General features: G+C 40.9%; 1 protein-coding gene across 1 annotated transcript in view; it reads right to left on the bottom strand.

Annotated features, from left to right (window-relative positions):
• Window positions 1–24,773, bottom strand: part of MAOB (monoamine oxidase B) — a 118,332-nt gene that overhangs the window by 17,061 nt on the left and 76,498 nt on the right. The window contains exons 4-8 of the mRNA XM_077890271.1: window positions 18,760–18,864; window positions 17,940–18,031; window positions 11,676–11,817; window positions 5,753–5,902; window positions 4,497–4,656 (exon numbers count right to left, since the gene is read on the bottom strand). Coding sequence (XP_077746397.1) covers window positions 4,497–4,656; window positions 5,753–5,902; window positions 11,676–11,817; window positions 17,940–18,031; window positions 18,760–18,864 — 649 coding nt within the window. The remainder of the gene's footprint in view (window positions 1–4,496; window positions 4,657–5,752; window positions 5,903–11,675; window positions 11,818–17,939; window positions 18,032–18,759; window positions 18,865–24,773) is intronic.

Raw genomic sequence — 24,773 nt, 5'->3', positions numbered from 1 at the left:
CTCTCCAACTTGGGGTGTGCACACGTAGATTGCACATCTAGATAGTAGAGGAAGATGTTAAAAACTCTTATTTTCTATTTTTATTCTTTTTAAAGACTTTTTATTTATTTGAGAGAGAAAGAGAGCACAGAGGGAGAGGGAGAAGCAGACTCCTTGCTGAGCAGGGAGCCCAAAGTAGGGCTTGATCCCTGGACTCTGAGATCATGAACTGACCAAAAGCAGATGCTTAACTGACTGAGCCACCCAGGCACCCCAGAAATTCTTATTTTTTAATCTACCTTTTCAAAAAGTCTACTTTTGTATTTTTTCATATTTTTTTTTTACAATTTTAAAAATTTAAATTCAATTTGTCAACATATAGTATAACACCCAGTGCTCATCCCATCAAGTGCCCTCCTCAGTGCTGGTGTATATTTTATAATTAGAACAATGCATTTTTCAGAGATTCATGTACATAATTTAGGAATAAACATACACATTGGTAATTAATGTTTACATTATTTTTAATGTATAGTGTTACAAAAGATATCTGGATCCCTATGTCAAAGAACAATGGAATGGAATTGCTAATCCAGAAAAGTCCCATGTATATGTAGTAAATTCAGTAGGCTGAAACCATCATAAACAAATTTTAAAGATATTGTGCAACTCATGCAGAAAATACTTGTGAAATATTTGCAACATATATAGAAAAACATTAACAAGCAAAGGATAAGTATGTAATTTACAAGACAATTTAATATAGTCTCAAGCCTTCTTAGTGATTAAAATTTACAAATTCTAGATAAATGAGATATGTTCTTGTGCTGATTGGCAAAAAGTTTAAAATATTATTAGTAAAATATTATTAGTTGGCAAGGACGTAGGAGGACAGGAACTCTAACAAAAATTTCAAATGTCTACCCATGTCAGTTGACTTCAGAATTCCACTTTTACAAATATATCAAAAGGAAATCCTTCTATACAGATCTGCAGAGCTATATGAAGAATGTAGTTTACTGCAGCATAGTGTGTAATAGCAAAAACTTGGAAACAATCGAAATGGGTATCAACAGCAGTCCTATTTGATGGAGCCATACAATGAAATACTGTTTATTCAGTTGGTGAAATGAGGTAGATTTAAATGCGCTGACATGGAGAGACATGTCTATGGTGCATTGTTAACCAAAAAAACAAATGTCAGGATGGCATGTATCTTGTTTTTTTTTTAAATGCTTTTTGAAAAATATGTAACATATTTACTTAGAATTATATTTGCATATGACTGTTACACACATTCTTTTTTTTAAGATTTTATTTATTTATTCATGAGAGATGAGAGAGAGAGAGAGAGAGAGAGAGAGGGAGAGAGAGAGAGAGAGAGGCAGAGACACAGGCAGAGGGAGAAGCAGGCTCCATGTAGGGAGCCTGATGTGGGACTCATCCCGGGACTCCAGGATCACACCCTGGGCTGAAGGCAGGCACTAAACCAGTGAGCCACCCAAGGATCTCCACATTCTTTTATATATATTTAAAGTGTATATATATTTTAATATATATGTATACATATATTTAAAGTATTACCTATGCATATGATAAATTTCTTTTTTTTTAAGATTTCTTTATTTGAGAGAGAGCCTATGAGCAGGGGGAGGGGCTAAAGGAGAGGGAGAGAGGATCCCCCAAGCAGACTGTGTCTGAGCTTGGAGCCCAACATGGGGCTTGATTCCATGACCCTGAGATTGGGACCTGAGCCAAAACCAAGAATAAGACGTGTAAGGGACTTAGCCACCTGGGAGCCCCATATATGATAAATTCCTAAAGATAAACGACTTAAGTTTTTACTAGTTGTTCCCTTTAGGACATGCCAGGACACACACCATAGAGAGGGGCATTTTTCACTTTTATTTTTTTGTAAGTTTTATAGGGAACACCTTGACTTCTGGAAGTTTTTTAAAAGCTGGTATTGCTTCTGTCATTCTCAACAGAAATTGATATGAAGTAGATTTAAGGGAAAGTGTAAATGGTGTAGATGAGCAAACGCAAGGGAGATTGAAGGCTTCAGGTACTAGTAATGACCTGCTCTCTCCAGGTAAGTGGAGGTGGGAGGAAGGGCCAAGGTTGCTGTGATGGTCCTCGCAGGTGTGTGGGGAGGGCGGTGATGAAGATGACTGGATTTGGGGTGATTTTGCTGGGAGGCCAGCAAATTTCACCAAGATTTTATACAACAAGAGGTTGGGAAGCATTTCCTAGGATAACCAATCTACAAGCAACCAAACACTAACTAAGGCTGCTTGTATCAAAATGCAAAAAATTATGTTCTCTTTAATAACCCAGACCATACTGCACTGATAAAACAAAACAAAGCAAAGAAAGAAACTAGCAAAACTCTTGAATGGTTGGTGGCTGAATGTCCTTCACTATACTAGGCTGTTGGGGCTACGAAATTCAGCCCCTTTTATCTCACTAGCTTATATTCCTTGAGCTTTTGTGTTTCTCATTAATTATGGCATTTTCATTTCATTTCCCTTATAGCATCCCTCAAAAATTGTTATTGAACCATTCATCAATGTAACAGAAATAATATTGGATGCAAGTTTTCCCACCCTCCCCTGTGTTTCTACATTAGCCTAAGTAAGGTCAACGCTGAACTCAATGCATTGTCATGAAATTATCAGTTTACAAGATTGTCTTCCTGGAGTTTCTAGGTTATGGAAACATGCTTTTGAATTCCCAATGCCAACCACAGCCCTTGTTCATACAGTAGGTGCTCAATGTTGGTCAGTTGAAGGAATACATTAATATAGTAACTCAAGGGACGCCTGGGTGGCTCAGGGGTTGAAAAAATTTTTGAAATTTGAAAATGCTTTGGAGAGCTTTTAGTGTCTACAATCATTTTTTTTATCTTATTTGAGAGAAAGCAAGAGAACACAGAGTCTGGAGAAGAAGAAGCAGACTCTCTGCTGAGTGGGAAGCCTGAAGCGGGGCTCAATCCCAGGATCCCGGGATCATGACCTGAGCTGAAAGCAGATGCTTAGCTGACTGAGCCAGCCAGGGGACCCTCTACAATCATTGTTTAAAACTGTTCCTCAAGGCTCATTACCAACAAGGACTGAGTCAGACCCAGCCTCTTCTTGAGGATGGACAACTTGGGTATTCTTTTGATATTAGTACCTAACGTTAAACGTTCCTAGCACATAGCAGGCTTAAGATAAAGGTCTGTAGATATTAATGGAAAGTAACAGATTCTCTATACAAATAAAGACATTCTGAGCCATTAAAGGGAAAAAACTAATCTCTATTCCACGGCCCTAAACCCTATCTATTTGCCACCAGCCAGCTATCTAACGTGGGGGCCTGGGTCGTGAGAGGAAGCAGCTCAGTACGAGCAAGCTCTTCACAATTTGTCACTGTGCTGTTCTCCCCAAAGGGTAGATCACTTGCTCAACTGATGTACCGATCCAGCAGTAGTCTGAAATCAGACTTCCTGCAAAGGTAGAGGATTACGAGCTTGCATTGCGGCTGAAAAGGGGCAGATATGAGACGAATCGCCTTGAGGGAAACCGAACTCTTCCCCTTGGCCTCCAGCATGACCTCCTTTCTGCAGTCTTGATCCTCATTTCAATCCACCCTTCCCTCAGCCCTCAGTCCCAGATACCGACTGTTCTTATGTGACCTCCTCTCAGAAGAGAAGTCGATGTGATGGGAGTAAATAGGATAATGCTCTAGCACGGTGCTGTCCCATGCAGTAGCAACCTTGCCACATGTGGCTTTTTACCTCTGAAATGAAAGCAATTAAAATGAAATAAAGTTAAAAAAAATGTGGTTCCTCAGTCTCACTAGCCACAATTCAAGTGTTCAATACCCACATGCGGTTAGCGGCTGCCGTACTGGACAGAGACTCTCTAGAACATTTCCATTCTAGCACTTTTGCTGGCGTCCCTATAATGTTCTACCCGGTACAGCAGCACGCCTGTTGAATATATATGAATGAATGAATCACCTTAACTCTATAATATAGTAGAATCTCAACACGAATGAGAGATTGCCTGGAAGTTTTCAGAATCCCTACATTCACTAATGGCTCTATAAACTCACACTTTAAAAAACTGTATTAGAAAGTGACCATAACTGTTTTCACAAGATTTTGTGGCAGGGATAAAAACAAAACTTGATGTTAAATTATGTAGAGTCAGTCATAGTCCAAGGGAAGCTGATTTCCATGAGTTTGTGCCAGTGTATTTTATTTGATAGAACTATACTCAGAACGTCGGGGCACCTGGGTGACTCGGTTGGTTGAACAAGTGATCTTGTCATGATCCCTCTGCCTCCACCCCTGCTTGTGCTCTCTCTTTCTTTTTCTCTGTCTCAAATAAGTAAATAAATAAAATCCTAAAAAAAAAAGAACCTTACTCAGAACCCAGACTAATGTTTTCTGCCCAGCTTTCTAATAAAACCAGTTATATGCAAATACAGGTCTTTGCACCTCGTTTCTCGGAGCTTCTGATAATACTCACCCTTTTTCCTCCAGAAGGGCTCTTTATAATAAACTATGCACTTGATGACTGAGCCCAAAGGCACACGAGTGATCAGCTGGTTTCTCATCATTGGCAGAGGGGGGTTGAAATGAATCTTCATGCCCAGAGTAGGAGGAATGGCACTAATCACATACTTAGCCTGGAAGAAAAACAATGTGCTTAAACATTGTTCCTGGGGTTTTTTTTTTTCCTAATGTTTCTCCTTCATTTTACCCTTGGCCCCCTTCAAATATCTTTTCTTTTTTTGTCAAAGATTTTATTTGTAAGTAATCTCTACAGCCAACGTGGGGCTCAAACCCACAGCCCCGACATTAAGAGTTGCATGCTTCAATGACTGAGCTAGCCAGGTGCCCCTCGAGTGTCTTTTAAATGGAAGAACTGGGAAAATCATGTTGAAACCAAAACCAGCTCTTGTTCCCTAGTTTAATTCCTCCCATGACTTTCCATCACGCTTGGAGTCAAGGCCAGGTTCCTTACACTCACCTCCAAGGCCATACATGAAATGGATCCCTGTTACAGCTCTGATCTCATCTTCTGTTACTCTTCCCCTCACTCCTTTACTTCTGCCACATGACCACCTTGCTGTTTCTTCATCATGCCAGTCTTGCTTCTACCTCAGGACCTTTGCATTGGCTGTTCTACTTGGAATGCTCTTCCCTCAAAGAACTGCATGGCTCAATCCCTCATCTTTTTTGGTTCTGTGCTAAAGTATTGCCTTCTGAGCAAGGCCTTCCCTGACGACCTTATTTAAAATTGCATGACCAGTCCCCGCACCCCACCTTTTGGCACACCTTCTCCTCCTTCCCTGATTGGTTTTTTTCCATAGTACTTACCACCATCTGGTATACTTTAAATCTTAACTACATATTTGACTATGGCCTTTCTCCTTCGCTAGAATGTAAGCCACATGAGGGCAAAGAATTTTATCTGTTTGGTCCCCTGCTGTGTTCCCAACTCCTAGAATACTGCCAGACACATAGGAGGCATAAATAAATATTTTCTTTTGTATCAAATTACAAGGGAGTCCTATATAGAGCTGTGATAATATATGATTTTTGTAAATCTGTCCTCTCTCCAAATATTTTGGTTCTGTTTTCCCTTCTTTTAGACAGAGGTATCTTTTTTACTTTTGGCAAAGGGATTGTCTATGAAGTCTGGACTATTCTTGGCTTTATATCAGCGTTGGTTTTCTATGGGATTCTGGCCACATGCCCTAGTTTAAGGCTCTTGGTTACCTCATACACCTCATGGTTTAGGGTCTCCACAAGGACATTTTCTCCTGTCTGGTCAATGTGGGTCACAGGCCTCTCCAGCTTCACTTGGTCTCCAAGGAGGTCCATTATCCGTTCACTCACTTGACCAGATCCGCCCACAAATTTTCTCTCCTGGAAAGAAAAGAAGACTCAAGAGGTGGGTAGGATATACAGGAATGAGTTTCATTTATTAAGTGGCTAGTTTTTCTCACATATCTCTATGTGAAATGTAGAAATTGCATTTTTGCTGTTGGGAATAGTGTATTTGACCATTGTTTTCCAACTTGTGATTGCTGGCTTTTGAAAGATCACAGCCTTTCTAACAAGGTGACTGTTGGCCAATTCTCTTATGAATTCCCAGGCTCCACCCTCGGCTGGCCATCCTCAGCCTGGCCCCCATGTCCCACCTACCTGGCTACTACTCCTGCTTTGTGTTCCATCTACATCCTTCTGTTGGGTCACTAGGTCTGGTGAAATACCACCCACAGCTGGGCCACTGTTTGCCTGAGTGTACCTAAGCCAGGTTTTGCCTTTCCTGTTACTCAGGCTGAGAACCTCCCTGGCCACCCTAGGCCACCCTACTCTCCATTGTAGGCTGCCCGACTCATCCTGGGTCAGGTGCCAGTTGCTTCCAAAGGCTCTGCATAGCTATGCACACGGTTGAGCTGCCTTCTTCTAAATATCCAGTTCAGATAATTTTGTAAAAGTTTAAAAAAATTTCTGTAAAAGTTTATTTCCAATAGATCTAGGGAGAAAGGAAAGAGAGATGAAGAGGAGAAGGATGGATACACTGGATCAGATGGATTTCACAGATATATACAGAACTTTGCATCTGACCGCAACTGAATACATTCTTCTCAGTGCACATGGAACTTTCTCCAGAATAGACCACATACTGGGTCACAAATCAGGTCTCAACCAATACGTAAAGATTGGAATTGTGCCCTGCATATTTTCAGACCACAATGCGTTGAAACTAGAACTCAATCACAAGAAGAAATTTGGAAGAAATTCAAACACGTGGAGGTTAAAGAGCATCCTGCTAAGATGAATGAGTCAACCAGGAAACTAGAGAAGAATTAAAAAGATTCATGGAGGGATCCCTGGGTGGCGCAGCAGTTTAGCACCTGCCTTTGGCCCAGGGCGCGATCCTGGAGACCCAGGGTCGAATCCCACGTCGGGCTCCCGGTGCATGGAGCCTGCTTCTCCCTCTGCCTATGTCTCTGCCTCTCTCTCTCTCTCTCTCTGAGTGACTATCATAAATAAATAAAATTAAAAAAAGATTCATGGCAATTAATGAAAATGAAGATAAAACTGTTCAAAATCCTTGGGATACAGCAAAAGCAGTCCTAAGAGGGAAATACATCGCAATACAAGTATCCCTCAAAAAATTGGAAAAAACTCAACTACATAAGCTAACCTCGCACCTAAAGGAACTGGAGAAAGAACAGCAAATAAAACCTACACCAAGCAGAAGAAGAGAGAGAATAAAGATTCGAGTAGAACTCAATGAAATAGAGGCCAGAAGAACTGTAGAACAAATCAACAGAACCAGGAGTTGGTTCTTTGAAAGAATAAATAAGATAGATAAACCATTAGCCAGCCTTATTAAAAACAAAAGAGAAAAGACTCAAATTAATAAAATCACGAATGAAAAAGGAGAGATCACCACCAATACCAAGGTACAAATGATTTTAAAAACGTATTATGAGCAGCTATACGCCAATAAATTAGGCAATCTAGAAGAAATGGACGCACTTCTGGAAAGCAACAAATTACCAAAACTGGAACAGGAAGAAATAGAAAACCTGAACAGGCCAATAACCAGGGAGGAAATTGAAGCAGTCATCAAAAACCTACCGAGACACAAAAGTTCAGGGCCAGATGGCTTCCCAGGGGAATTCTATCAAACGTTTAAAGAAGAAACAATACCTATTCTACTAAAGCTGTTCCGAAGGATAGAAAGGGATGGAATACTTTCAAACCCAGTTTATGAGGCCAGCATCACCTTAATTCTGAAACCAGACAAAGACCCCATCAAAAAGGAGAATTATAGACCAATATCCCTGATGAACACAGATGCAAAAATTCTCAACAAGATACTAGCCAATAGGATCCAACAATACATTAAGAAGATTATTCACCATGACCAAGTGGGATTTATCCCCGGGATGCAAGGCTGGTTCAACACTCGTACAACAATCCACATGATAGATTATTTCAACAAGAGAAAAAACAAGAACCATATGATCCTCTCAATAGATGCAGAGAAAGCATTTGACAAAATACAGCGTCCATTCCTGATCAAAACTCTTCAGAGTGTAGGGATAGAGGGAACATTCCTCAACATCTTAAAAGCCATCTAGGAAAAGCTCACAGCAAATATCATTCTCAATGGGGAAGCACTGGGAGCCTTTCCCCTAAGATCCGGAACATGACAGGGATGTCCACTCTCACCACTGCTTTCAACATAGAACTAGAAGTCCTAGCCTCAGCAATCAGACAACAAAAAGAAATAAAAGGCATTCAAATAGGCAAAGAAGAAGTCAAACTCTCCCTCTTCACAGATGACATGATACTGTACATAGAAAACCCAAAAGACTCCACCCCAAGATTGCTAGAACTCATACAGCAATTCGGCAGTGTGGCAGGATACAAAATCAATGCCCAGAAATCAGTGGCATTTCTATACAGTAACAATCAGACTGAAGAAAGAGAAATTAAGGAGTCAATCCCATTTACAATTGCACTGAAAAGCATAAGGTACCTAGGAATAAACCTAACCAAAGAGGTAAAGGATCTATACCCTAAAAACTATAGAACTCTTCTGAAAGAAATTGAGGAAGACACAAAGAGATGGAAAAATATTCCATGCTCATGGATTGGAAGAATTAATTTTGTGAAAATGTCAATGCTACCCAGGGCAATTTACACATTTTATACAATCCCTATCAAAATACCATGGACTTTCTTCACAGAGTTGGAACAAATATTCTTAAGATTTGTGTGGAATCAGAAAAGACTCCGAATAGCCAGGGGAATATTAAAAAAGAAAACCAGAGCCGGGAGCATCACAATGCCAGATTTCAGGTTGTACTACAAAGCTGTGGTCATCAAGACAGTGTGGTACTGGCACCAAAACAGACACATAGATCAATGGAACAGAAGAGAGAATCCAGAAATGGGCCCTCAACTCTATGGTCAACTAATATTCAATAAAGCAGGAAAGACTATCCACTGGAAAAAGGACAGTCTCTTCAATAAATGGTGCTGGGAAAATTGGACAACCACGTTCAGAAGAATGAAACTAGACCATTCTCTTACACCAGACACAAAGATAAACTCAAAATGGATGAAAGATCTAAATATGAGACAAGAATCCATCAAAATCCTAGAGGAGAACACAGGCAACACCTTTTTGAACTTGACCACAGCAACTTCTTGCAAGATACATCCATGAAGGCAAGGGAAACGAAAGCAAAAATGAATTATTGGGACTTAATCAAGATAAGAAGCTTCTGCACAGCAAAAGAAACAGTGAACAAAACTAAAAGACAACCTACAGAATGGGAGAAGATATTTGCAAATGATGTATCAGATAAAGGGCTAGTATCCAAGATCTATAGAGAACTTATTAAATTCAACATCCAAGAAATAAACAATCCAATCATGAAATGGGCAAAAGACATGAAGAGAAATCTCACAGAGGAAGACATAGACATGGCCAACATGCACATGAGAAAATGCTCCGCATCACTGGCCATCAGGGAAATACAAATCAAAACCACAATGAGATACCACCTCACACCAGCGAGAATGGTGAACATTAACAAGGCAGGAAACCACAAATGTTGGAGAGGATGTGGAGAAAGGGGAACCCTCTTGCACTGTTGGTGGGAATGTGAATTGGTGCAGCCACTCTGGACAAGTGTGTGGAGGTTCCTCAAAGTGTTAAAAATAGACCTGCCCTATGACCCAGCAATTGCACTGCTGGGGATTTACCCCAAAGATACAGATGCAATGAAACACCGGGACACCTGCACCCCAATGTTTATAGGAGCAATGTCCACAATAGCCAAACTGTGGAAAGAGCCTCAGTGTCCATTGACAGATGAATGGATAAAGAAGATGTAGTCTAGGTATTCAATGGAATATTCCTCAGCCATTAGAAATAACCAATACCCACCATTTGCTTCAACGTGGATGGAACTGGAGGGTATTATGCTGAGTGAAGTAAGTCAATCAGAGAAGGACAAACATTATATGGTCTCATTCATCTGGGGAATATAAAAAATAGTGAAAGGGAATAAAGGGGAAAGGAGAGAAAATGAGTGGGAAATATCAGAGAGGGAGACAGAACATGAGAGACTCCTAACTCTGGGAAACGAACAAGGGGTGGTGGAAAGGGAGGTGGGCGGGGAGTATGGGGGACTGAGTGATGGGCACTGAGGGGGGCACTTGACGGGATGAGCACTGGGTGTTATACTATATATATGTGGACAAATCGAACTCCAATAAAAAATATAGAAAAATACCACTTAGATAATTTCTACATATGGAATGAAAACGAAACTATATGAAACTTTTGTTCCTACCAACTCCAAGGAAATGAAGGACATTTAAAAACTGGAGGGCAGCTCGGGTGGCTCGGCGGTTTAGCACCGCCTTCAGGCCAGGGCATGATCCTGGAGACTCGGGATCAAGTCCCGCATTGGTTTCCCTGCGTGGAGCCTGCTTCTCCTTCTGCCTGTGTCTCTGCCTCTCTCTCTCTCTGTGTGTCTCTAATGAATAAATAAATAAAATCTTTAAAAAAACTGGCAAGAAATAAGATAAAATTATGTGTTTTTTTTTTCATTTCTCCATGTTAAGGTGAAAAATGAAATTTATAAACTGGGTTTCTTTTCTTTTTAACATTTTAGGTATATTTAGATTTGCAAGTTCTTACTATTTAGAGGAATTATTTGCATCATCTTCCTAAACGTAGTGCTTTTCTTTTTATGCTTAAACTCTAAAATAGGCCCTGGGTCTAATGAGTAAAAATATTTCTAACAGTAAGTCTGATGGAATTCATACACTTTCTTTTTTTTTCAACCAAGAATGGGAATAAGGTGACTTCTGATAATTTTTACCTTTTATTTTTTTATTTTTTAAAAAAATTTTTACCTTTTAAATTAATCCTGGATCACATGCTAACTTTGATCCTTGTGGAAACTCTTCTTGAAAAGTTACAATAAACTGACTCTTGTGTACTTGGAAACAAAAAAAGAGAAGGATGAGGAGAAGAAGGAGGGGAAGGAGGAGGAGCAGGAGAGAGAATGAGGAAGGAGAAGGAAGGGAAATGACCACCAAGCAGGTTATTTAAGATCTCCACTTCCTATTGGGCCTAGCACAGAGCTTTATTTTTTTATTTTTATTTTTTATTTTTTATTTTTTAGCACAGAGCTTTATACAATGCGGGGGCTCAGGAAGCAGGGTATGAAAGAATGAAAGAATGAAAGAAGGCACGAGTGAATGAATTTTGTGTGCTGCGTGTGTGTTTGAAATTGAAAATGCATTTCTGACTTTCCTTTTCGAGCTTTCCAAGAAGTGCTTAAGCTATGTTCATCAGATGGTCCCCTACAAACTTACCAAGGAACAATCAGATGCATATCCAAATGGAAAATTGCAAAAATATATAGCAAAGCAGAGAGGTGATCTTAAAACCACATTGGTGCTGGATTCTCACACTGGGTACCTAACAACAGACTGTCCCTCACAAAAGCCACCTTGAATTGCCATCATAAAGTTCTAAAATCCACAAGTCTACCTCCCTCTTCATCTGTTCATGATTGAAGGATGATGCCAATCTTCTATTTAGGCATGGTGGTTTTCTGTTGGAACAGTGTTGGGGGGGATGGATGAGTACCTGCCCTCCATTGGTTGTTGAGATGATCCTGGTCGTGCCTCCACACTGCTTCACATACCACAGGAACCAGAGAGCAGAGACCTCATGGGTCTCTGCAGTGACACACAGATTCACAAAGAGAGTAGCAAGTTGCTTGGCAGATCTGCCCAGGAAGAAACAAGAGCACAATTAGAAAATGCAGGAGGGCACCTTCTTCATACTCTGGAAGTTATTCAAGCAATAAATTCACTTGACTAACTTTAGCACACTTTGGCAAGTGGCAGAAAACTGTCACTAGAATCCAGCATTATAATACATGACTTCAGAGCTTTTGGGAATGAGATTTATTTTCCCCTTCACCAAAACAGCTTACTCAGAATCAGTTCGTATTCCATATACTGTGTTACCATGATTTCTCTCCATACACCTGCTCCTCTTCCTGTGATCCCCATCTCAGTAAAAGGCATCACCTGACTGCTAAGGCCAACACTCTAGAAATCAACCTAATTTCTCTCTTTCCCTCACTCTTTCCACCAGCCCAGTCCATCAGGAAGTCCTACTGTCTTTCAGCAATCACCTCACCATCACTACCAAAAATGTAGCATCATCTTTTGTTATGAGTATTGCAATTATTTCTTCCAGACTGGTCTCTCTGCCTCCACTCATCATACCTGGTATCCATTCACCACACTCAAAGCCAGAAGCTTTTTACCTCCTCCCCACTGTGGTGCTCTTTCTATAGTATAAATCCAGTCATGTCATTCTCTTGCTTAAAACCCTCCAGTGGCATCCTATCAAAACCAAAATAGGATTTGGATGGATCTTTCACCTTTGCCTGCAAAGCCCTAAGTGATCTAGACCAGGCCTACTTTTTCTATGTCATTCTGTACCCTCTCTACTTCTTCTAACATCTCCTTAGAAATACGAACTCTTCTACATTTATGAAATTGAACATGAGCTTCCAATATCCCCAGTACCCTGGCATTCTCTGTCATTTTACCACAGTATAATGTCTTTAGAACTTTTTTCTTCTCTGTCTTAAATTATCTTTATTATTGGTTCACTATTTTCCTTTTTCTCTTTGTTTTAAAGCTTTTATTTATTAATTCATGAGAATACACAGAGAGGAGAGAGAGAGACAGAGACACAGGCAGAAGGAGAAGCAGGCTCCATGCAAGGAGCCTGATGTGGGACTCGATCCCGGATCTCCAGGATCATGCCATGGGCTGAAGGCAGCGCTAAACCGCTGAGCCACCCGGGCCGCCCAGTTCACTATTTTCTATTGCTATCTCCCCTACTATAATATCAACCAATGATAATAGGAATCTTAACTTTCATGCTCAGCAGTGTCCCTGTTAATAAAGTAGTGTCTGGCACATAATAAGCACCCAATAATTACTTGCTGGATCACTGACTGCATTAATGGTTATCAGTTAAACATTATTTTTAAATTATCTATAATATGCAAAGGATATACTAGATCATGTCCCAAACACAGAATTAATCTCATTTATTTTTTTTAAAGATTTTATTTATTGGGAAGGGGGAGTGAGGGAGAAGCAGAGAGAGAAGATATAACAGGCAAGCAGACTGTGCTGAGCACGGAGCCAGACATGGGGCTTGATCCCATGACTCTGGGATCATGACCTGAGCTGAAATAAAAAATCAGACACTCAACTGACTGAGCCACCTAGGTGATCCTACTCCCAATTATTTACTCAGTTATTTCACTGTCTAATGGAAGACAAGCTCAAAGGATGGATAAGGGGGAAAGCAATTAATAGAACACAGATAGGCGAACTTTTGCTTGGGGTTGGCAGGCCAACAATAATGAAAGGTTATATCCTATTTTGAGGCATACCAGAGAGTGAATGATCTCTTGCAATTCCAACAACTCAGTTGTATCTAACACTTTCTTTAAAAAGATTTCATTTTGGGGAGGGCTCGGTGTCTCAGCGGTTGAGCATCTGCCTTCGGCTCAGGTCATGATCCCGGAGTCCTGGGATGGAGTCCCACATCGGGCTCCCCATGAGGAGCCTGCTTCTCCCTCTGCCTATGTCTCTGCCTGTATCTCATATATAAATAAATAAAATATTTTAAAAATTATTTTAAATTACTCTCCCACCCAATGTGAAGTTTGAGCTCAAAACCCTGAGATCAAGAGCTGCATGCTCTACCGACTGAGCCAGCCAGGTGCCCCTATCTAACATTTCTAAAATTCACTAGTACTAACAAATACTCTGGGACGTCTTTAGTAAGAACCAATCCCCACTTTTGACTTTGAAATTAAGTTTGAATAGTATTAACCTGCTTATATCTGAGACAGAGTTTGCCACCCATTTATTCCGTGGGTGGAATAAATAATACTGCCTTCCATTACTGAACTCTTTCATACTCCATGGGTTTTAAACCTCTTGTACTGGTATGTCTTAACAATTCTATAAAACAGCAAATTCTCCCCAGTTCACAGTCTGAAGACTGCGTCTCAGAGAGGTTAGTAATACGTTGTATGCAGTATTGGTATGCATACTAAATGGTACAACTTCAAATCAGATCATACCTGAAACTAGTATTAATAAGTTGAAGTGACTTAAATAAGTTTCATAAGATTCCTCATACCTGAAGAGAGGGAAATTGCTGACTCATGCTTTCTTAGCAAAGGCCATTTGTGGCATCTATCTAAAGCAAACTCCCAGACATGAGTTTAAAATATTACTTCAAAGTGAAAACATCCCTTTGCTGTTTCCCAATGTCTTATTCCGTTTGTTCCTTAATTTGTAAGGGAATTTAGGGGGCATAAGGTCAAGGGAGTAATAAACAACTAAAATTTAACATTGGCCCAGCAAAGACAGCCAAGATTAAAGACAAAAATACTGCTGTGATTCTAGTTGTTATTGTTGCCAACTGGGTGGGAAAGAAATAATCCTGGCTTGAAATACAGGGAGCTCTCAAAGCAATTCTCTCTGAAGGGCCAGGCCCTTCCTAATCCTTTATTTGATTTACTCTGGGAGCTTTAGTGAGAAAAGAAATAAGAAAAACATCTGATGGATGGAAGGTCAAGGAAGCTAGTGCAATAATATTTTCATGTTCTTTGCCCTGTTGACTTTTTAAAAGATAAATGTTATTATCTTTTTCTACATGAAAAATACATACACAATATATAAAATTTGGAAAATTCATAAAATAAAAAGGTGAGAGGATGAGAGTCTTCCATATTTCTGCTCCCCAAAAGATAATCACTGGTTTCCTTTTGAGACTTTTTTTAGTTCTAGGTTTTGAAAAGTGTATTTACATAGTCTTGACCACATTGTAAATTTAACTTGTTTCTGAGAAACACGTTTTACTTTTTACTTGTTTTATTTTATCTTGAAATACACTTTTTAAGTGATAATAACTGAAAGACTGATCACCATTATTCTTTGAATATATGATCGTGCTTTAGTTTGAGTAACAATAGGTTGGATGTTTTTGGGATTACTTCCTTTAAAACCAGAAAATGATAGCATGTAGATTTTGCTTACAAAAAGTTAACAATTAGCTTGTGTTCATACAATCTTAATATCTCAGAATGTTTTATTTTGTCAGCCAAAAACCTAAAATATTACCTAAGAGGATTGGGCCCAGGCCAAGGACTACGGTAGAAAGTCAGAGCTCTATAATCCCAAAGGAATATAATTAGTCCTATCCTCAAGGGGTTTCAAAGCTCTCTGAAAAGATTTTCCTGAATTTATGAAAAGCTTTTCATAATGGAAGTTATAAAACTAATGCAGATAATTACTATGTTTTAAAAAATATAATGGATAGAACTTAAAATATTGAAACTGTATTACAATAAAAATAAGTTACATTGCAAACAACACTCTCAAAAAAAGTGGCAAATAGCCTAAGTGTTTAAAAAGATATAATTAATAATAGACATTGATTTCATGAAAATAAAAGGATTTTTACTATTCCAGAATTAGTTGCTTTTGAAGGTTGAAGTCACAGGAGAAGGACAAAGATGTTTATCATAGAGTATTATATAATAATAATAATTATTATGTAAAACTGGAAGTAACCAAAGTGTCCAACAGGATGATGATGGATAAATACATTATGGTAGTCACTTTCCATGAAATATTTTGCAACCATAAAATATGATATTTAATGATGCATTTTCAATGACATGGATAAATGTTTGCACTGTAATATTAAGTGATAAAAACATTGTGATGGATGTCCATTGCTTCTGCATTGCATATAGTTTCCTTTTTAAAAATGAGATCATATATCACACTGTACATACTCAATGACAGCCTGCATTTCTATGTGTTTAATATTATAAGTTTTTAGAGCCATTATTTTTCTACAACATGATTTTTTAAAATATTTTATTTATTTATTTGAGAGAGAGAGAGCATATGACTGGGGGGAAGGGCAGAAGGAGAAAGGGAACGAGGCTCCCCACAGATCAGGGAGTCTGACTCGGGACTCAATCCCAGGACCCCGGGATCATGATCTGAGCCAAAGGCAGATGGTTAAATGGCTTAGCCACCCAAGTGCCCTCTACAACATGATTTTAAAAGATCATAGACTATTATTCCATGTTTGGACACCTCATTATTAACTTATCCTATTTTTTATTTTTGGACATTTAGACTTTCCTTTTAAAAATAATGCTTTGAGGGGCAGCTGGGTGGCTTATTGGTTGAGCATCTGCCTTTGGCTCAGGTCATGATCCTGGGGTCCTGAGATCGAGTCCTGCATCAGGCTCCCCACAGGGAGCCTGCTTCTCCTTCTGCCTGTCTCAGCCTCTCTGTGTGTGTCTCTCATGAATATATAAATAAAATCTAAAAAGAATAAAAATAATGCTTTGAATATCCTTCTTTCCTTCTCCCTCCTTCACTCTTCCTTGATGCTTTTCTCTCTTTCTCATCTTTTCTCTCTCCTTTAAGCTGAGTTCTAAAAAGTTGAATTTGTATTATCAAGAAGTATATACATTTTATGTCTTTTTAAAAGATATATTTATTTATTTTAGAGAGAGAGCATGCAGAAGCAGGAGGAGGGGCAGTGGGAGAGGGTGAGAATCTCAAGTAGATTCCATGCTGGAGTCTGACTTGGGGCTCGATCTCACAATCCTGAGATCATGACCTGACCCAAAACCAAGAGTCAGATGCTTAACTGACTGTACTACCCAGGCACCCTGTAAATATTGTTTTTCTTACTGTTTCCACGTCTTAAATTGAGAGATTCCTAGAAACTTGTTCTTATTTTTAGTTCTCAGTGTCCACCTTCCCTCCCTAATGCCTGAAGAATGAATACATCAACCCCAGATCCAGACACATTCTCAACGAATGCTGTTTAGCATGATAGGACAGTCGCCTTGAACTTGGCTTCCATTTCTCTTACTCTGTTTACCAGAAGTTCACTATGTGCTTGGACCCTTACAATCCTTTCCTTTCTTTCTGCTGTCCAAGATCAGGGAAGCCTCTTCATGTTGTCTGTCTATATCGTCTCACAATTTGTAGCCTGTTCCCAGCTCTACCAACCAGAATTTAATGCTGGACTCTCAAAGTTGCATGTTTTTCAATCAAGGGGAGTGGTTAGTCCAGTTGTGCGGGTTTACTCTACAACTGTGAATTATCCAGAGAATTTCTCTAGAAGTTCCTCTTCAAACCCTTGAAGGGTGGCACCCCATCCCATAATGTGTTTGAGAGGCATAAGCTAATGCACCATCTCTACACTTGACCACGAATGAGGGCTACAAAAGTTTTCCTATATAAACAACTTGATAAATGAGATCTTCGAGCTGGAGATCTTTAAGTTGTTCTACATAAAGATGGTGGCACGTTCTGGTCTGTTCTAAGGACTTTACAGGGTAATATCACCTTCGTGATGCATCACTATTCTGAAGATGTATAGACATCCTTGGGACAGAACCCAGTTTCTTTCTTTTTTTTAATTGATTTTACTTATTTGACAGAGAATGAGAGAGACAGAGTGAGAGAGAGAGAGCAAGTAGGGTAGGGAGAGGGAGAGGCAGAAGCAGACTCCCTGCTGAATGGAGAGTCCAATGTGGGGCTTGATCCCAGGACCCTGGGATCATTACCTGAGTAGAAGGCAGATGTTTAACCAACTGAGCCACCCAGGTACCCCTGGGATCCAGTTTCAATATTTTTTTTAGCATTCCATCTGGCCAAATGGTGTGGTTTTAGACACAAAGGGTTCCACACCCACTGAATGGTACCGCTAAATAAACCTGAGAGATGGTTACTGTAAATGCCTGTGCCTAATAGTGAGTCTTACTCTGTCCAGCAGATCTTGTCCAGAAGCTCCTTCATTGTCATGTGGTCCCACTCCTCCGCAAGAGGTGCCTTCCATGGGGCATCACTGGGAATCTACACTCAGATAAGGATTCAGAGGGGGGGAAAACCAATGTAATTTTCCATTTCAAATAACTGTTTCAAGAGTACTAAAAACTCTCCCTTGAAGAAGGAAAATGTAGGCTTCCCAAGTTCCCCCATTAATGACTTTCATGGCACAACCAATGTCTCTGTAGCTTTCCTGTTATAGATCTATGCCTCTGGATCCATACTTAATTAATGGTAACACTTCCTGCACAATAAATGGAGGCTATGTTGAAGTTGGGCTGTTTCCAGATATTGATGGCTAAGTCACTCATGTGGAGAGAACATTCATAAGTTCAGCTCTTTGACAAGGGTCAGACGGCTGCACCAAATCATGCCTAAACTGGAGTTTCAGGTCAAGCCCTGTGTGTCCTTACTTAGGCGCTGCGGGGCTGCGCATGGTGGTGATGCAAAGACCTCAGGAGTCTTATTCTGCTCTGTTCTAAGGACTGTCTGAATTAGAAACATCATCCTAGGAAGCCTGAGTGATGTATGATCTCCCCTCTCACTGGTGGATACAACCAGCAGTCTGGTGGGCATCTCATTCTTTTAGCGGTTAAAAGCCAGTTCATTTGCTCACTCCCTAAACCTTTACTGAGAGATTTTGTGTGCTAAACAACACGAGAGGCATTGCTCATACACTGTCCCTGCTTTCTTTGAAGGACTAAACTTATTATGAAAAATACAGATTCAGTCAAAGAAGCTTTAGTAAGCTTTACCTCTCGCCCCATGTCGTCCATCGTCCTCCAGAGGTTGTTATGATCTAGGTATGCAATTGGGTTCCATACAGGTGGGAAGGGGCCCCTGAAGGGGTACGATTTGCCCTGTGGGATACAAAGTATTTTTATTTATTTAGTCATTTATTTATTTATTTATTTATTAAGATTTTATTACTTTAGAGAGAGAGAAAGAATGCGAGTGGGGTGGGGAGGGAAGGACAGATGAGAGAGAGAATCTCAAGCAGACTTCCTGCTGAGCATGGAGCCCAACCGGGACTCGATCCCGTAACCCCGAGACCATGACCTGAGCCAAAACTAAGAGTTGGACTAACTGAGCCACACAGGTGCCCCCAATCAAGCTATTTTTAATAGGAAGCATTTACTACAATGTAAAAATAGTTAAATGTCTGCAAGCAAAAGCAGATATACACCTAATATATGATATACACTTAAGGGAGTATCACACACACTTGTGTCCTCAGAGAACCCTACTTAACTTTTTAGCATAGAGATTTCCATCTCAACTCTCTGTTACCTAAATAAATTTGGTGCTAAAAAATCCCCCACAGACAATAAAAGAGTTTCTCTCAGCAATCAGAACCCTTACCATGTAAGACTGAAATGCCAGTGCAGAAGTTAGGTTACCTAAAGCAATCCCATTTTCCAGTGATACTTGCAAATGCCTCAGAGTGAGGGGACCCTATGTATCAGGAGCATCAGAAAAATACAACTCTAAATGTTATACGAGTTAGAAGAGGATGAATAACCAATCGTAGGAATGCAAACATCCGTAGGAAGAGCCACGAAACAGAGCCCAGCAAGCTTTCCCAAGGAATCAGAGGTGCTACATCAACACGGGAATTCCCAGAGGAAGCACAAGCTTAAAGCAGAAAGAAGCAGAAAGAAGAGACAGTTTAAAGCCTCTTCTGGGGACATATTTGCACTCCCTGGTTCTTCGGGCAGGGTAGAGTGACCTCACCACAGAGATAAAGGGCACACATTTCTCCAAAGACTGATAATAAGACCACCTGTGAATCGTCTCTGGGGGTTTAACTCAATGCCAGTTAAGGACATGCACAAAACCCACTTTGGGTCAACCTGAAAACCGATTCAGAAGTCAGGCTGTGCAATCCGACATCATCTTTCACCCAACTTGGAATAACTCAAGTCCATGGTCAACCAAAATGTCCCCATAACTCTGACTCATTCAGCAAAGATTCAACTCCTATTGATCTTGTAGGCTGACAAACGTGTTGTGAAATGAGAAGAGATTCAAGTTCATCTGTGTATTCATCCTGTGGCCACGTTGGTCTTCGCTTGCCAACAAAGCCGTAAGGTCCTCAGGGAAGTTTTAAGACGCAGGCTTACTTTTCTTCTTGTACTGGGTAGGGTTCTCCAGGGAAACAGAACCAACAGGATGTGCGTGTGCACAACTGTATGCATGTGTGTCTGTGTGTGGGGGGGAGCAGAGTGTGAAGGGGATTCATTTTACAAAATTGGCTCACACAACTGTGGAGGTTGAGCAAGTCCAAAAGCTGCAAGGTAGGCCAGCAGGCTGGGGACCCAGAGAAGAAAACTGCAGTTCGAGTCCAAAGGCCATCTGTGGGCAGAATTCCCTCTTCCTAGTCAAGGCCTTCAACTGATTGGATGCGGCTCACCCACGTTACAGAAGGTCATCTACTCTACTCAGTCTACTGATTCCAGTGTTAATCACATCTAAAAAATACCTTCACAGAATCATCTAGGATAGTGTTCGATCAATTTTTCTGGGTATTGTGGCCCAGGCAAATTGACAAATAACCATCATTCTTTTTAATCAACTTTATTAAGGTATAATTTACATACAATGTAACCATTTTAGGGCAGCCCAGGTGGCTCAGTGGTTTAGCACTGCCTTCGGCCCAGGGCGTGATCCTGGAGACCAGGGTTCCAGTCCCACATCAGGCTCCCTGCATGGAGCCTGCTTCTCCCTCTGCCTGTGTCTCTGCCTCTCTCTCTCTGTGTCTCTCATGAATAAATAAATAAAATCTTTAAAAAAACAATGTAACCATTTTAATGCACAATTTTGGAAGTTTTGACACATATATGCACCTACCAGGATCAAGATATGAAACACTCCCATCACTCCAGAAAGTTCTCCCTTGCCTCTACCCTGCCAATTCCTGCCCCCTCTTTTTTTATAGTCATGCAAAAAAAAAAAAAACAGTAACTTTATTTTTAAAAGATTTTATTTATTTATTTATTTGAGAGAGAGAGAGCATAAGCAGAGAGAGAGGCAGAGGGAGAGGGAGAAGCAGACTCCCTGCTGAACAGGGGATGTGGCACAAGGCTCGATCCCAGTACCCCAGGACCATGACCTGAACTGAAAGAAGACATCTAAATGACTGAGCCACCCAGGTGCCTCAAAATAATAACTTTGATCTGTGGTCACACAAGTGTTACTTCTCGTTTGTTAAGTTTGCTCCTCTTCTTTCAGTTTTATTGAGATATGATTGACATATAGCTCTGTGTAAGTTTAAAATGTACTATATAACTACGTGGCTTTTAAAAAATGCTTTATTGAGATATAATTCACATACCATATCATTCAATTTGCAAGCTGACTTTATTTTTTATTTTTATTTTTATTTTATTTTTATTTTTTTTGTTTTCAAGAATTTTTTTAATAATAAATTTATATTTTATTGGTGTTCAATTGCCAACATACAGAATAACACCCAGTGCTCATCCCGTCAAGTGCCCCCCTCAGTGCTCGTCACCGATTCACCCCCACCCTCCACCCTCCTCCCCTTCCACCACCCCTAGTTCGTTTCCAGAGTTAGGAGTCTCTCATGTTCTGTCTCCCTTTCTGATATTTCCTACCCATTTTTATTTTTTTAAAGATTTTATTTATTTATTCATGAGAGACACACACAGAAAGAGAGAGAGAGAGAATGAGAGAGAGGCAGAGAACACAGGCAGAGGGAGAAGCAGGCTCCATGCAGGGAGCCTGATGTGAGACTCGATCCCAAGTTTCTAGGATCACACCCTGGGCTGAAGGCAGGCGCTAAACCGCTGAGCCACCAGGGCTACCCGCAAGTTGACTTTTTTAAAAGAAGTTTTGTATTTATTTACTTTAGAGAGAGAGTGAAGGTAGGGGCAGAGGGAGAGGGAGGGAATCTCAAGCAGACTCCCTGCTGAGCACCGTGACCAATCCAAGATTCAATCTCATGACCCTGAGATCATGACCTGAGCCAAAATCAAGAGTCAGATACCAACCGAGTCACCCAGGAGCTCCTGCATGCTGACTTTTTAAAACCCCGTGCTCATGCCTATATCAGAGTTCAGCACATAGAACTTAGTGGAAATTTGCGGATCTATGGGCTCACTCTCCACAAAGGACATGTGGGTCTCTGTTCTAGCTCTGCCTCTTCTTAAGTTCATTGACAAAGAAAAAGTGAGTTGCTTAATATTCTTGGGGCCCCAGATATCAGTGCTTCCAAGTCAATATCTCTGAGCCCCATCATCTTCCTCCAGGAAGTATGCCCAGATTATTGTAAACCGATGAGTTACAATACAGATTATTGTACATACAGAAGTATGCCTGGATTATGGTAGCAGCTGGGTGACTCTGACTTCTCAGAGTCCCAGAGCCTTCCATCTGCCACTAACTCCAGGGCACCAGCTTCCTGCATTTTATCGTTCTGTGTCACTCACCAGGATCTAAGCTGAGAGCATGGGCTCTGGAGCTAGCCTACCTGGGTCAAGTCACAGCTCTGCCACTCACTAGCTGTGTTAAGTTGCTTAACCTATCTGTGCTTCAGTTTACTTGTGTGTAAAATGGAACAACAGTAACTACCTCATAGATGGGCTGGAAAAATTGAGTGGACCCACATAAATCACTTTGAACAGTGGCAGGCAGGTGGTAAGTTCTCGATAAATGAGTTATGGCTGTAGTCGTTATAGTTGTTATCATAACCTTTGCAGGCCTAGGACCTGTTGGCATAGAATGCTGGCACCTAGTAAGTTCGCAATAGATGTTTGATTTCATTTTAGCAGTGTGACCTTGAACTTGTTATTTGCTTGACAAAGCAAATGTCCTAAATTCCAAAATTTGGAATGTCCTAAATTCCAAAATGACCTTTGGTACTTATGCTTTGTCTTAGTCCTTTTGGGCTGCTATGACAAAGTACCATAGACTGGGGTGCTTAAACCACAGGGATTTATTTCTCACAGTTCTGGAGGCTGGCAAGTCCAAGATCAAGGTGCTGGCAGATTTGGTTTCTGGTGGGGGTGGCTTCGTAGTTCAGAGACGGCCATCTTCCTCCTGGGTCTTCTTAGCAGATGAGACAAAGGGTCTCCCTGGGATCTCTTTTATAAGAGCACTGAGCTCACTCACGAGAAGGCTCCAACCTCATGATCCAGTCACCTCCCAAAGGCCCCAGCTCCCCATACCATCACACTGCAGGTTAGGATTTCAACATATGAACTTGAGGGGGGCCACGCTCAGTCTAGAGCAGGTGTGTTACTCTACTGTTAACTTCCTTCTTTTGCAGTCTGCCATTGAGCCCAGACTTGCTCGGGCCTTTGCAGATCCCCACCAGCAGAGTACTGCCAACCTCTGATCCCCTTCCCCTCATACACACCAAGGTACTTAGACAAAAGGGGGTGAGGGATGGAACTTCAATAGTGAAGAAGCAAGCCAGCCTACCTACCAGGGGCAGAGTGCATCCAAGACGGCCATACAAAGACATCTCGCTGGATTCCTTAGGGTGGCCGAAGGGATCAGAAACTCTGCCCTCCCCTCCAAGGCGTTCTTCACCTTTTCCCAGAGCCAGCACCAGGAGTCAGACTGGAATTCTCAGTTTTTGAAACAACTGTCTTCACGTTCCCAGGAGTGGCCATGGCTGTTGGCACAGACCCTGCCAGTGTCAAGGCAGACACCATCTAACCACATCTGCCGGACTCGCACCCTTCTTCAAGTCGTGGCTGGGGATTTGTGGCAGAACCAAAGTGTTTGTGAGACCAAACAAACGCAAAACGCCTGAATAACTGAATTGTTTGGCTAAGTACAGTTTTCTTCCCCTCCATCTTGGTCCTAAGGGGTTTTTCTTCTTCCCATGTAAGGGGTGACTATTCAGTCTGCTTGTGTGGGTTTTTTTTTTTTAAGATTTTATTTGTTTATTTGAGAGGAAGAGACAGAGAACGAATGAGAGCACAAGAGTAAGGGGAGGGAGAACCAGACTCCCCAGCTGAGTGCAAGCACAATGCGGGGCTCGATCCCAGGACCCCAAGATCATGACCTGAGCCAAAGGCAGACACTTCACAGACTGAGCCACCCAGGCATCCCTCAACCTGCTTGTGCTTTTCTCTTTCTGTCAAGGACACGAGTGTGTGGGGAGGGAGACGGAAGTGTCTGGCAAATCCTCATGAACCATCCACCGGCCAACAAGTACATGCTGGTGCCTAATATCAAAATCCTTGTGATACAAATTGAGTGAGCATCGTAGCAAGCACCATGAGGAAGAGACACTACCACAGAGATTCTGGGATTTGAGACCAAAGCACATTGTCCTATGGGCTTTCTGGAAGAAACAGTGGAAGGAAGTCAGGGGACAAACATGATATGGAGGAGTCCAAGCTCTTTGGACTCTTTGGTCACTTCAGGGAGGTTGGGTGCTTGTGAAGAGGTAAGACAGGGCTGAAGGGCATATGTTCCTGCTGGTGGGGAGAATGTGAAGCCCAGGAGTCATGCTCGATGTGACATGTCGTGTGTGTGTGTGTGTGTGTGTTTTATCCAATATAGAAATTTTAGATGACAAACTATAAAGAAACAGTAAGTATTCATAATCCCACCAAGCAGAAATCTATTGTGGGTATTAATATTTCAGCTATGTTTCTTTCATTTTTTCCCCTATATTTTATCCATTCTACACTTGAGGTCCTATTTTACATACAATTATTGCCTGGCTAGTTTCCAGTCAATATTGTGTCCTAAATATTTCCCATGTCATTTGTTTTCTTGATAAGCATAC

This window comes from Canis aureus, chromosome X (assembly GCF_053574225.1).
Source record: "Canis aureus isolate CA01 chromosome X, VMU_Caureus_v.1.0, whole genome shotgun sequence".
In the NCBI taxonomy this organism is placed as follows: Eukaryota; Metazoa; Chordata; class Mammalia; order Carnivora; family Canidae; genus Canis; species Canis aureus.
The sequence above is the reverse complement of the archived record's forward strand: the minus strand, read 5'-3'. Positions and strand labels throughout refer to the sequence as shown.